We start from the raw sequence: 13,609 nt of genomic DNA on the forward strand, positions 1-13,609 counted from the left end.
GTGTGTGTGTGTGTGTGTGTATTGACAACATCTTTCTTGGGAAATTGATCTAATTTCTCTCTTATGGACTGCAAATTGCTCTTCATGAGCTCCATATCAACAAACTCACTTTCTCTGAAACGACAATATATCTTGATGCCGTGTCTTGATTTAAAGTGCTTGAGCCAACCTTGAGAAAATGGACTTTTGGCGTATCTATAGGGTACATCTTTTTCATAAACTCCTTTGCATTCTCTATGATTAGATTTTCGGTCATAATCACACATTCTTGGTATTGAACGAACCACTCATAGAGAACCTTCGCTAGCTTCAAGAATTTTGCAGTTTTGTATCGTTTGGTATCACATTTTTCAATGTTGGTTGATAAATACTCTGATGACCTCTTGATCGTATTTGATATTATTGCTTAGTTCACTTGCAAGTTAAACTTTTCTGATACCCACTGTTGCAATTGCTTTTGGGTATAATTTAGATTTTTTATGTTGTGCTCACATGATACTTTATGTTTCTCATTCCATCATTGTTGATTTCTTTGTTCCTTTGAGAGGAGAAGCCATTATGTTTAGTTTTAACGTTTGTGATACTTTATTTTCTTTTTATAAATGTTTTTGCTTGACCTAATGTACCTTAAACCCTAAATCTTGATAAATTAATTTTTCATTAATTAATGTATAAACTAATAATTATTAATTTAATAATTAAATAATATTTCGATTAATTAATAAATTTTCGTAACCTCAAGGGTATTAATTTATAGAGGTTTTACTGTATTACTTATATGTATACATGACCTTCTAATGGTCCTAGTCTTGCACTATTCAACACTCAACAATCACAACACTTGCATGACATTCATCAAACTAAGGTGAGGTGAATATTTTTTGAATATATATATATATATATGTATATATATTATAATCATATTTTCTTACTTTTTAGTTCTTATCGAGTTTTTTGAGTATATGGAGTTCTATAGAAGTAAAATGTGAAGAATATTACATGGCATTCTTTGAGTCAAAACCTTGGAATAAGGGCTTGTTTCACGATTTGAAAACCCTTTCCTATAGTAGTATACACATGGTGTAGAAAACCTTAATTTGATGGAATTTTCACTTAACCAATTTTGTTTTTCTACCAACTTCATTAATTCATAGCTGCATGTATGGTTTTCCTTCAACCACTCAAATAAAATCTCAAAATTAAACATCTTTCTAAATTATAAATCACACCACAAAGATTTCATGTGAAAGTTAAATTTTTTTTATACCTTCACACATTTCAATTTTGAAATTTTTCTTAAAAATTTCTTTGGAGCTCACAGGTTGCTTATTTTGTTAATAGCCATACTTCTTTACTTTTTAGCTCTTCTCAAATTCCTTGAATGTATGAAGCCTTATGGAAAGTAAAATGTGAAGAATATAGCAAAAGATGAGAGGAGAGAGCTCTTGGGTTCTGCAAAATTCACAAAATTGAACCCTTAAGCTTGGTTTTTTCTCTCTCTACTCTTTCTCTCTTCTCGATTGGGAGCTTCAAAATGTTCAAACTCTTTTTTTTTTTTCACGTCTAATAAGCAGATATTACAAAGTCAAACTTTTAAATCATATTTATATCCCATCTCTCTCTACATGGGTAGACTGTCCAATGTCTCCTCACAAATTTTCATTTTATTTATTTAATTTTTTTTAATTTAAATATCATATCATAGAATCATTACTTTACTTCCCTTTTATTTCACTCTCACTTGCATTTCATTTACATTTCATGTGCATTCTTTTAACTTTTTTCTTATATTAATATTATTATTATTTATTTTAAAATAAAACTTTATAAACATTTTCACCTTTCTTTCAAATTACATTACATATCTCTAAATCATCTAATTTTTTTCTATTTGACCTTCACACACACGAATCATTTTTCATGCAACATTGTTTTTTCTTTTCTCTTTTTCCTTTATATATGTTACCTAGCTCTTTTACACATGCAAATATGTCTCATTTACCATCACTTATTCTTACTTTAAGTTATAATTTACTAATATATGAATTTATTTACATATATCACAATATAAATATATATTATTATATTACTCAATCAAGCTTACTCAATGTGCCTGTGTTACCATATGCCTCTTATGCATTTTGCTACTTCCTCATTTGTGCTTGTGCTAATCATATATATATATATATATATATATATATCACATTTATAGACAAAATTTAACCTCAAATCAAATAATATCATTTTTAACTCTATTCAAAATATTCTTTTTGTCTCTAAATATTCTAAATTGCTTCTTTTGATTTTTTTATTATTTTAAAAATCTTTACTAAGTAACTCACCAGTTACAGGGTGTTACAATAAGTTAGATTTGTGTCTGGTTCTTACTGTAACCTTGACTTTTATGTATTACCCATGGTTGTTGCGACAAGTGTACTATCCTGACAATGGGTTCATTTTGTACAAGAAGAATAAAATAAACGATTCAGCTATTGGACAGAATGACGGATAATTATAGATGCACATGCAGGCATTTTCTTTATTATTTTTTTAAGATACCCATTCCATTGTCTTTTTGCAGCAGTGAGCTCCATTTTAAGGTGAGACTGCTGAAATTTCAACTTGAGTTTCTGGTAATAGAGCAATGAAAAATGGTTTCAATAACTGTTTCCCTTGCTCTGGGTTGTGAACCTTTTTTTCCCTTTTACAATGTTTTTTAGTAGAATAGCCTTTTATATTTACGACCTCTGACGTCTTTCCCCGCTTCCCCACTGGATGGGGAGCAAAGAACCTTTCTAATGTGAACTTTTGCTCTTCTTGTTCCCAATAGGTTGGCGGACCCAAAAGGAAGGCCATTTGAAGTTCAAGTGGCAAGGTTCCCCCTGCAGAAGCCAGATTATGTTTTTTGACAAACTCTTGCATAGTTTTCTTGATAACATGCTCAGCCCTTGGTTTTGGCTGTTAATAAATATGAAAGGCTTTGACATTGTGAAACCCCCTTTTAAGCCCTCTGCATTGCCAGATTGCTTATCATGAAAAATTTGTTATATGCTACCCTGCTTCTGCATGTGAAAAGAATGGCTCTAGGTTTGTTGAATGGTTGGTATCTCCTCAAGTAGAGCAGCTGTTGGTAGCTGCTTATACTGTTTGAGCAAAACTCTGCTGATAAAACTAATTTTTAAGCTTCATTCGGAAAACAATTAGCTAATCTGTGATTCAAAGTATTGTTTATATGTTTTGCTGGGAAAAAACTGTATTCCATATTATATCAGAAAGAAAACCTTCTTTGAACATAACAATTGTGGAAAAATTTCAATCCTTGTCTTACAAGTTATACCTGTACATCTGTGGTCATCAATACAATTCTTGCCAATTGGATGAGCAAGTTATTATGTTTTATCACTCACAAATTCCGTTCAAATTGATGATGAGAGAATCATGTTGCCTATATGATATATCGTTTATAAGCGCAGACGTATGACCTACACCAAGTACCTCTAAAGGGGAGGCAAGTAGGGTAACTAGTGGCAACGAGGACATTATCAAATTGGGTGAAGGAAAATATCAATCTCAGTGCTTCAAAGGAAATAGGTAAGGCATCAGACAAGTAAAGAGATTTTGAAAAATTTATGAGAGTATAAATATGCATGTGTTCAAGCGACATTCTCTCCTATTTATGGATTTAGACAAATAATTTTAAAGTGTATATGATTTCTCTATTTATTCTCTCCATCTCTCTCTTGTAATTTAGACAAATAATGTTAAATCATTTTAAAAATTTATTTATAAGTTTATGTGATTTATTTTTATGATTAACTTTTACTTGATTAGGGTTGTACTCTTTTTTTTCATAATTATGAATGCATCATATTGACACAATTATTTATTAAATAAGTCATATGATATAACAAGCTTGTTTAATTAAAATTTAAAAAATTGTCATATTTTGACGTAGTTAAACTTGTTTTGTGTGGAATCAAATGAACTTATGGATTTCACCATTAGTTAAGTACGAAAATAGAGTGACTTACAATAAAGATGATCAATAACTTTTGTCTTGTATTTATGTATTTATATTGACAAAAAAAAAACTTTTGACTTTTTTGAAAGATGTTGAAACAAACTTAAATACACATACATGCCATGTCTGAATTTTGTTATCAAGACTGTCTTGAACCAATTGCTTGCATTACTAATGTTAGAAACTCATGATGCTTATAAATTTAGGGTTTAGCAAACAATTGATTCGATCTATTCAACGTGTCATAATTGAAAATCGAATTAAATGAAATTTAATGATAGATTCACTTATTACTTTATTATAATTTTAATACTTATAACAAGTGATTGCATTTAAGATGTCATAAAAAAATCAATTGTGATCGATTGTGGATCTAGTAATTTTATATACAACATGATAATATGACACGTATGTAATACAGAGTTAAATAGAGTTGGGTTTAGGGCAATCGTGTTTTGTACTCATGATGCTTATAAATTTAGGGTTTAGTAAACAATTGGTTCGATCTATTCAACGTGTCATTATTGAAAATCGAATTAAATGAAATTTAATGATAGATTCACTTATAATTTTATTATAATTTTAATACTTATAACAAGTGATTGCATTTAAGATGTCATAAAAAAATCAATTGTGATCGATTGTGGATCTAGTAATTTTATACACAGCATGATAATATAACACGTATGTAATACAAAGTTAAATGGAGTTGGGTTTAGGGCAATCGTGTTTTGTAACTTAAACAAATCAAATCTATTAAATTTGTTTAAGGCTCATTAATTAATTGCGTTATCAAGTATCTATATAATCTGTGATCCGTTTATTATTTATTTAATTAATCGTGTAAATATGTCTATCTAATATATTTGATGATGATGGTGATGGATTTTATTATACTTGATGGATATTGTTGTTTTATTATAGTTGTTTTTATGGTTATTAGTTTTAAATTTAAATAATGAAGGTATATTTGATTTGTAATTGTATGCATTTTAATTTAATCGTATTTAAAATTTTTATCATCTTAATTATTTGAAAGGATTATAAATCACGTTATTTTATATGCAATTTAACTCGAACTGTTTAACAAGCATATTAAGCGTATTGTGTCATATTACACGTTTAATAAACATATCCATATTTAAAATTTTAACACGTTTTATTATTCATATATTTATTAATTTACTATATTTATATAACATAATTTTAACACGTCAACGCGAATTGTCAAGATTACTAGATGTAATTGATTGTAATATTTTCTTATTTTAACTCTTATAAGCTAACACGAATCGTCATAATTGTTAGATGTAATTGATTGTAACATTTTCCTAATTAACTCTTATGATGATCATTGTTGGATATGATTACTATATGAAGAACGTGAAGAGATATTTAGAATAATAAGATTTTTATTAAATAAATGAATAATTATATATATAATAAATTAATTAAAATATAATATTAAAAATATTTGTCTTTACTTACTACAATATAATTGCAAAAGTTCTTCTAGTATATATTTAATTGAAGAAAATCTAATAATATAGTAATTTATTAAGCACTAATTTCATTTTGATCAACAATGTAACTTAAACAAAAATTCGAAAAAGTCGTCATCAGAATGGGTCCCGAAAGGATCACACTCATACCTACACTTAAACCACACCCAAGCAATTCCCATTTTCCTTCAGTCGTACTCAGTAACTAGCCCGCGCTTATCTACTTCAATATCCAAACTCTGGCTTACAGTTAACGCCTGTTTACAATTTTCCCGCACAAACAATATTGTACCTCAGGACAGCCAAGCCATTAATTGCTTTGTCGAGGACATGTCCTGTCCGAAATGTACAATCCGTCGAAGCAAATTTTCAGACAGCAGAGAAATATAAAACTGGCAGAAACAAAACAAGTGTAAAATGCTGTCTCAGATCTCTCAATCTCTAGAAAATTGTTTGCTTTCCTTTTTTATTTATTTTTCCTTAAAGCCCTTTCATTAACCCCCATGTGATTTCCTTCATTCGATTCCCATTCTCCTTTATGTAAAAAGCCAGTCCTCGATTCCTCTCCTTCCCTTCCTTCGCTTTTTCTCTTTTCTGAGTGATTTTCCTTTCATTTTTTCTCCTTTATTTAATTTTGAAGATCTGGTGTTAGATATTTTGTGCCTGAAAACCTTCTTTTTTAATCTCTCCTTCCTTTTGCTGTTGTTTCCATTGTCTTCACCAAATTCTCATCTGTTTTTACGTAATTCGTTTGTAATTGCCGTGGCCGTTTGTTTTTACACTTTTTTTAGAGTGATAGATCTTTGCTCGGCTAGGGTTTTATTCTGCTTCGGTTTTTACTTCAAAAGTATTCAGAGATTATACTCAAATTAGGGCTGTTTTGGGCTTTTTATTGTTTCCTGAAATGGAAAAAGATAAGGCTCCGGGCTTACCGCCACCGTCGGGTCGGTTTTCGGGATTTTCATCTGGGGGAAACGCTCCAAACACTTTCAATGTGAAAACGGAAACGGGTAGTTTCGGTCAAACTTTCAATGTGAAATCTGAAACGGGTAGTTTCGGTCAAACTTCGGAACCGAATCGTTTTAGTCATGATGTTAGCAAAATGCCTGATAATCCACCCAAGAACTTGGGTCACCGCCGTGCCCAGTCCGAAATCCTTACTCTTCCTGACGATATTAGCTTCGATAGTGATCTTGGCGTCGTGGGGGCAGCCGATGGGCCTTCGTACTCGGACGAAACGGAGGAGGATTTGTTGTCTATGTATCTTGATATGGATAAGTTCAATTCTTCTTCTGCCACCTCAGCATTCCAGGTTGGAGAGTCGTCGTCGGCTGCTCCGGCTGCTGCTCCGGTGCCTGTGGTGGGTGTGGGAGTAGGGACGGGGATGTTGGCTGGGGAAAATGTGAGTATAGGTGTTGGGTCTTCAGAGAAGCCTAGAGTTAGGCACCAACATAGCCAGTCGATGGACGGATCGACGAGTATTAAACCGGAAATGCTTATGTCTGGTTCAGAAGAGGTTTCACCTGCTGATTCTAAGAAAGCTATGTCCGCTGCTAAGCTTGCTGAGCTTGCTCTTATTGATCCCAAGCGCGCTAAGAGGTATTCTTTTATTATTTTTTTATTTTATCATTTTTCATTTCAAATTCTTAGATGTGCTGAGTAGACTGAATTCAATTTTATAGTCATAACGTTTTTAACCATGAATTCAGTCAAAAGTCTGATAGTAGGTCTGTGGTTTTTGGCAGTAAGAAGGTAGGGTTTTCATTTGTTTCCTATAATTGTTTTAATTAATGAAGAAAGGTTTCCTTTATATGAGCTTGGTCATCGTGACTGAATATAGATATATATGGGTGTGTTATGTGTCATTGAAGGAGCCATGCTCCACGTCTATGTTACTCAGATTGAGGGGTGAGTGTCAGAAAATGATGTGTCCAGCTGGATACATTCAACTTTTCTAAGATTTTTCATATATTTGGAGCGCTGGACCCCGTGCCCATGTTTGCCATATATGTGTCGGACACGTGTGCTTTAAGGAAAATGAAGAGTTGTAGCAACATACCTCCGTGTAATGTTGTGAGCTGATTTATTTTTTCAGTTAAATCCAAGCATTAAGCCTTTTGCTCTCAGGTTGAGACCAATTTCATAAAGATGTGATGGCAGAGAGACTATGATACTAGGTTTTAACTTGAAACTAGTGCAATTGCCTATGTTATAGTTGAATGTTATCTTCCCATGTTAGTGTCTCTTGAAAATTCTACTCTCACCTATTTTCTTCTCCTCTTTAAGGAGTATTACTCTATCTGTTGGATTTCATCTCTTACAGAACAGGGATGAATGTTGTTACCCCGATATCTGTTTTTGTTTTGACATCACCTTCTCTTGTCTTCTCCATGTTATAGGATCTGGGCGAATAGGCAGTCTGCTGCAAGGTCAAAGGAAAGAAAGATGCGATATATAGCTGAGCTTGAACGGAAAGTACAGACGCTGCAAACGGAAGCAACATCACTCTCTGCCCAACTGACTCTATTACAGGTAGTTGCATCAGCTCAGCACCTTCTTCTTATGTGTTAAATGGTTTCCAGTTTCAACTCTCAAGGGTTCTGTTGGTCATATATTTATGTATGTGTGTGTATATATATATATATTCTTAGGTCTAATGATTCATTTGACTCATATTGTCATAACTTATGAGCAGAGAGACACCAATGGTCTGACCGCTGAAAATAGTGAATTGAAACTGCGCTTGCAAACTATGGAACAACAGGTTCACTTGCAAGATGGTGAGTAGCTCTTGAAAAGTTTTCGTTAAATACCATTATCTTTGCTTTATTGCCCTTTCTTTCCTTTAATTGAAAGGCATATTAAGGAATATATAATATGTTACGATGGTTTGAAAGATTTTAATGTGAGAATTTGTTGGATGGACACTTGGAGAGATGTAATAGAGTAGATTGCAGCTGTGATGAGTGGATGTGTGTTCTTTGCATATTCTTATCATTTTAGATATTTAATGCTAGGGAGGCTGTGTGTATGGAGGGCAGGACAGAGGTCTGCATGTCTTTCTTGTCATAAGCTGAGATGTGGTTTGAGAGCTGAGATACTACCCATGTTTTGGCAACCGGTGATTTTGTATTATGATCATTATATCCTGATATGAATCTTATATTTTAGCAAAGAGATAGTATTGCTCGGAACTCCTTCTTGGTCCTAATCTTCCGCTCATAAGAGTGCAATGTGATGCTTCTCAGGCTTGAAAATGCTTTTGAATCAACAAATTTTACCTTTAGCAAATAAAACATTTTGTTGTGTTAGAAAATGTAGTCTGATGATATGATTAAAAATGCTCTTAAAAGATATGCTAGGTTTGCATATGTACTTAAGTTGTTGTTTGGAGTCAACTGTGATTACCTGTAGGAAATAATATGATTGAATTGATATAACCCTTGCGTTTTATTTTTAAACATGAAAACGTTCATTTATAGTGGCAATTATAAGTAAATAATTGTTTGTTGGGATTAGTTCCATCTGCACCTTCTTAAATGGCTTTGATGCCTATATTAGTGACATTGTGCTAGCAAGGTTTAGTAGTAAGGATTTTTAATGCTAACTGTTGAGCTATAGTTTTGGGCCTGAAGAAAGAAAAGGATAACTAATGAGCTATGGTTTGCTGTTGTGGTTGATGAGATAAGTAAGTTACTAATTCCTTAACATTCCTAAGTAGTTGGGTTCTCCTTGATTTTGATGTTGTTATTAGACCTTCAAAGATGGAATTTAATGGTTTGGTATGTGATGTCTCTGTTCAACTTATGTAATATCAAACTTAAACAAAGAAAAATATATTTTGAAGGATTCTAGGACTCATTTTTGTAATTCTAGTTGCATTTTTGGAAGCAGACAATATTTATTGTTACCTTTTCTGGACCCCTAGTTGCATTGAATGCAGTATGTTTTGGTTCATGGTACCAGTGTCAAGATATGGCATATTTGCAGTTTGATGCCAGGTTTATTTTATCAAAGTATTGTTGCATACATATAGCAGAAGTGAGAGATAATAGATGTTTTATGACAATAGGTTTGTACAAAATGACACTTGAGAGCTAGTCGATTAAAGATCATAATTTGCTTAAATGCAAATTTGGTGCTAACTTTTATTTTTCTGTTTGTAGAGAAAATATTTATCCTTTATGCAGCTTTTATACAAATTATCATTCTTTTTGTTTGAGATTCTATGTTAAAAGTGTTTTGTCCCTATGGGTTGTGGATGCTTTTCGCAGTTGGGAACAGATGACATAGCTGACTTAGGATGTGAGTATCTATGTATATATTAGTTAATGGATCAACTATATGATCTCATTCTGTTCCACATTGAATTTCACCTGAAGGCATTACTTTTAGAGGGAGATAAAATCTCAGTTTATGTTGAAATTGCACTTAGGGTGTACTTGAGTGAGCTGAGTTGAAAAAAGTGCAAAGCTCAAGCTTGACTATAAGCTCAAGGCTCGAAGCTTGGCTTGAGCTTGACTGAGTTTCATTGTTCAAATTTGAGCTCTGCTACAAGTTCGAAATACTCTAGCTTGACTTTATAAGGCTCACTTAAAGTTGATGAGAGAAATACTTACCTCGTTTCTTATGGATTCGAGCTTGAGCTCTAACAATTCAAGTATGATAATGAGTTAAAAGCGTATTTCTTGAGTTGAGAGCCTGAATAGCTTGCAAATACCCCAATTACACTAGCTCCCCTAGATATTCGTATTATAACTGATCTCATGGTAGGTTGTCAAAGCTGTGCATCTTGTGGACGGCTTGTAAATATGCATTTTACTTGCAATAACAGAGATACCTCTGCTTGTTTAAAGATGTTGCTCTGTCTTGAATTTTTGTATGTCTCAAAACTGTGTTGTTTTAAAATACCTAATACTCTTATATTTTCTGTATTCCAAATTTATTTATCATGATTTTTTTAAAAAAAATTTGGCATAAAAAAGCATAGCATATCAATTTCATTAAAAAATTAAAATTTTAGTATAAAATATTGTAAAATCATTTTTTTTCTTAAATTTTGTGAAGTCAAAGAGGATAGAAAATGGGACAGAGGGAGTATTTATTATTTCAATGTTATTGAATGGCTCTGAAAGTAGGTTTTCAACTTTTTGGCTTTCATATCAGTTAAGAATATAAATGCTGTTGCTTCTACCATAAGCACCTCATTTATGTTTGAGCTGCTTTTATTATTTGCCCATATTAATGCTGTTTTTTTGTTTTTCTTATTTGATAGCATTAAATGATGCACTGAAAGAGGAAATCCAGCATCTGAAGGTGCTGACAGGTCAATCAATGCCAAATGGTGGACCAATGATGAACTTTGCTTCTTTTGGAGCTAGCCAGCAGTACTACCCAAACAATCATGCTATGCATACTCTTTTGACAGCACAGCAATTGCAGCAACTTCAGATTCATTCGCAAAAGCATCAGCATCAGCATCAGTTCCAGCAGCATCAACTGCATCAGCTTCAGCAGCAACAACTGCAACAGCAACAGGAGCAACCACAACAGCAAAGTGGGGAGATTAAAGTTAGAGGATCCATGCCTTCCCCCAACCCGAAAGATGGTTCACCGGATGTCAGCTCAACCGCATCAAAGGATTGAGGAAGTAGAGGTCCATAGGGCTAGGCTTAGGTATTGATGGGGCCTTTGCCATTGTTCAAAGTTGCAATCCGTTTGTTAGATAGGACACATATTTCTTTCTGTTTCATTTGTTCTTTTACATTTCCTTAGGGGTTTCTATATAACATTCTTTTCTAGGTAGTTATATTTTAAATTTAGTCGGAGATTGACCCTATGATATATATAATATCATCCAATATAGTTTAATCTTTTCTGGAATTGTCCAACTTTGATATGTACGATTGCTTGTATAGCAAGCACAGCCATGAGCCACGCAGGTATCACTAGGTAGAAGGGCTGAGCAGTCAAAGCAGTTACATATGCATGAGCTTGTCATGTGGGTTCTATTCTCCTGCGATGCATTCAAAATTCCTAATATGAATACCTCAGGTCAAACATGTTTTGTTTGTGCATATTGCAGTAGCATTGCTGTACAAAATCGTTAACGTTGGCCAGCCATGCAAGACTGGGATCCTTTTGAGAAGAGTTCATCTCCTACGTCGCCATTAATGGTCTACAAAGTGCACGTGTAATATATTGAACATTACTGCAAAGAGTTAAAAAATAAAGGTAAACGTTGAAACAAAAATTTGGGTGGGTACCATCAAGCTGTGTGAATATTGCATGCATTAACTCAGTGGTCCAACTGCCTCCCATCGCAACTCACAACTACATCCTAATGGAACAAAAAAAAGGGGAATGAAAGGTACAGTTACCACTTGATAGATACATTGTATATTCTTTTCGTCTTGTTTATTCTTATCTATTTTTTTTTTCATTTTAGGATAATGTTCCAATTTTTTTTTTTAATTTTCAGACGCCTCATAAACTTCTTTTTCATATATAAATTTGCCTTTTTTTTTTACAATAAATTTAAAGTTTAATCAGTAAAAAAGGAAAAGAGAATTGATGATTTGAAGAAGTAATGGTGTAATCATAATGACTTCATTATATGCAATTATTTAATCTCAATTAAATAGTTCATCAAGCTAATCATATTTGGTATAGTTTGATTTGGTTTAACTGTAAAGCTTGATTTCTTGGTCAGAGCATTGTGCCATTAATCTAGGACTCCAGATAATGAAAAGCAAGTGGGAGCTGCTGGACACCTTTGCACCGCGTTACCAGCTTATATATGACAAATCACTTTCTACCCACTGAGTCCCAACAAGGTGATTAGTATAGTAGGTAGGGATTCTCTCATTATATTTTTCACTTCCAAACTGATCTATTAACTTGAAAGAAAACCTTAGCCTGCTTTTAAGATATTTCTCTTTTGTCATTTCTTATCTTCTCTTATGTGTTTCTTGATACATATGAAGGACCCCGAGGGGAGAATGAAGATTCGAGCTTTGGGTATGTCTTGTTCTTGTAACAATAGCTAGACCAAGCTTAGATTGCTAGATGGGTAAAGACAATTTCTTACATTATAGTGCAAGAGATTATTGATGAGAAATCAGAGGAAAAGTACATGATATTACAAGTACGTTATGATTATACAATACCAAAGGAAACACACACACGACACGGTCGTACATCAGGAACAAAATAGAAAGGAAAAAGGAAACACACAGGAAAAGGAAAAGGCCTAGCTTCAACACAATTGATTATTTGAAGTAGAGCCTTATATGCATATGTTTGTTTTTTTTCTAAGCATTAGGTTGACAGACTAGCAATTTGCGGGATGGGGAAGCTTGCACATGCTGGGGAGTTTCATGGCAAGGTTAGGGTCGATGCCAAAGGAAGGCAAAAACTTGGAGTTCTTGTAGGAGCAAAGGCAGCGCATGTCAGCTTGGGAGAGAGCAGAGCAGCAGGTGGATGTTGGGGGAGGAGGGTTGGGAGGGGTCACAGCTGGCTTGCATGCCATCAAACCCGAAGCAGGCATGTTGCATATGGTTTGAGCATCTGCTAATATAGCAATATGAGCTACAACCACTAGCAGTGTCGCTATAGAAGCCAGGCTCTTGACTTTCTTCATTTTCTCAGGGTTTGGAAGTTGGAGGAGCTAAGCTAGCCTAAGAGTTTCATTTATAGGGGAATGAAGTGCAGTCCGTGATGATCCACCCTGTCGGGTTGCCATCATTCTCCCAAACTGTGCACTCACGGGGATGTGAACTTGTGGCAGAGAGAAAAGCCTTTCTTTTGGATGCTGATCCCATTCCTGGACACCTCATCAAATCAAACATCCAAGCCAAATCCCAAATCATACATGTCACTACTACCACGACAATTTCGCAACCATGCATGGCTAATAGATTATTTTTATTTTAAAAAATTCCCCTTTATATAGTCCTATATATATTCATTTATAAACCAAGTAATAATTGAGGTTAATTTTAAGCAAATTCGATAATAAACTCATCAATTTGTTTAATTTAATACACTCATCAATTGAGTGTAAATGCTAATTTTTTTTTAATTT

At 33.5% G+C, this 13,609-nt stretch overlaps 2 protein-coding genes and 1 pseudogene across 2 annotated transcripts in view; 2 read left to right on the plus strand and 1 right to left on the minus strand.

Moving 5' to 3' along the window:
- Nucleotides 1–3,200, plus strand: part of SKIP16 (SKP1/ASK-interacting protein 16) — a 6,961-nt gene extending 3,761 nt beyond the window's left edge. The window contains exon 4 of the mRNA XM_021435382.2: nucleotides 2,807–3,200. Within this exon, the coding sequence (XP_021291057.2) occupies nucleotides 2,807–2,909 (103 nt within the window). The 3' untranslated portion in view covers nucleotides 2,910–3,200. The remainder of the gene's footprint in view (nucleotides 1–2,806) is intronic.
- Nucleotides 3,201–5,928: 2,728 nt separating this feature from the next.
- Nucleotides 5,929–11,406, plus strand: LOC110422016 (Basic-leucine zipper (bZIP) transcription factor family protein). The gene is made up of 4 exons (XM_021435774.2): nucleotides 5,929–7,122; nucleotides 7,923–8,055; nucleotides 8,219–8,303; nucleotides 10,799–11,406. Exons 1-4 carry the CDS (start codon nucleotides 6,428–6,430, stop codon nucleotides 11,167–11,169), a joined length of 1,284 nt encoding a protein of 427 aa, XP_021291449.1. The 5' UTR covers nucleotides 5,929–6,427; the 3' UTR covers nucleotides 11,170–11,406.
- Nucleotides 11,407–12,592: 1,186 nt separating this feature from the next.
- Nucleotides 12,593–13,194, minus strand: LOC149526845 (putative lipid-transfer protein DIR1 pseudogene; annotated as a pseudogene).
- Nucleotides 13,195–13,609: the final 415 nt, after the last annotated feature.

This window comes from Theobroma umbraticum, unplaced genomic scaffold, assembly GCF_002168275.2.
Source record: "Theobroma umbraticum cultivar Fairchild unplaced genomic scaffold, ASM216827v3 scaffold_130.0, whole genome shotgun sequence".
Lineage (NCBI taxonomy): Eukaryota > Viridiplantae > Streptophyta > Magnoliopsida > Malvales > Malvaceae > Theobroma > Theobroma umbraticum.

Coding starts and splice junctions, on each gene's coding strand:
- LOC110422016 (XM_021435774.2), top strand. CDS start 6,428: ATGGAAAAAGATAAGGCTCCGGGCTTACCGCCACCGTCGGGTCGGTTT. Junction 8,056..8,218: donor CCCAACTGACTCTATTACAG/GTAGTTGCATCA, acceptor ACTTATGAGCAG/AGAGACACCAATGGTCTGAC. Junction 8,304..10,798: donor ACAGGTTCACTTGCAAGATG/GTGAGTAGCTCT, acceptor CTTATTTGATAG/CATTAAATGATGCACTGAAA.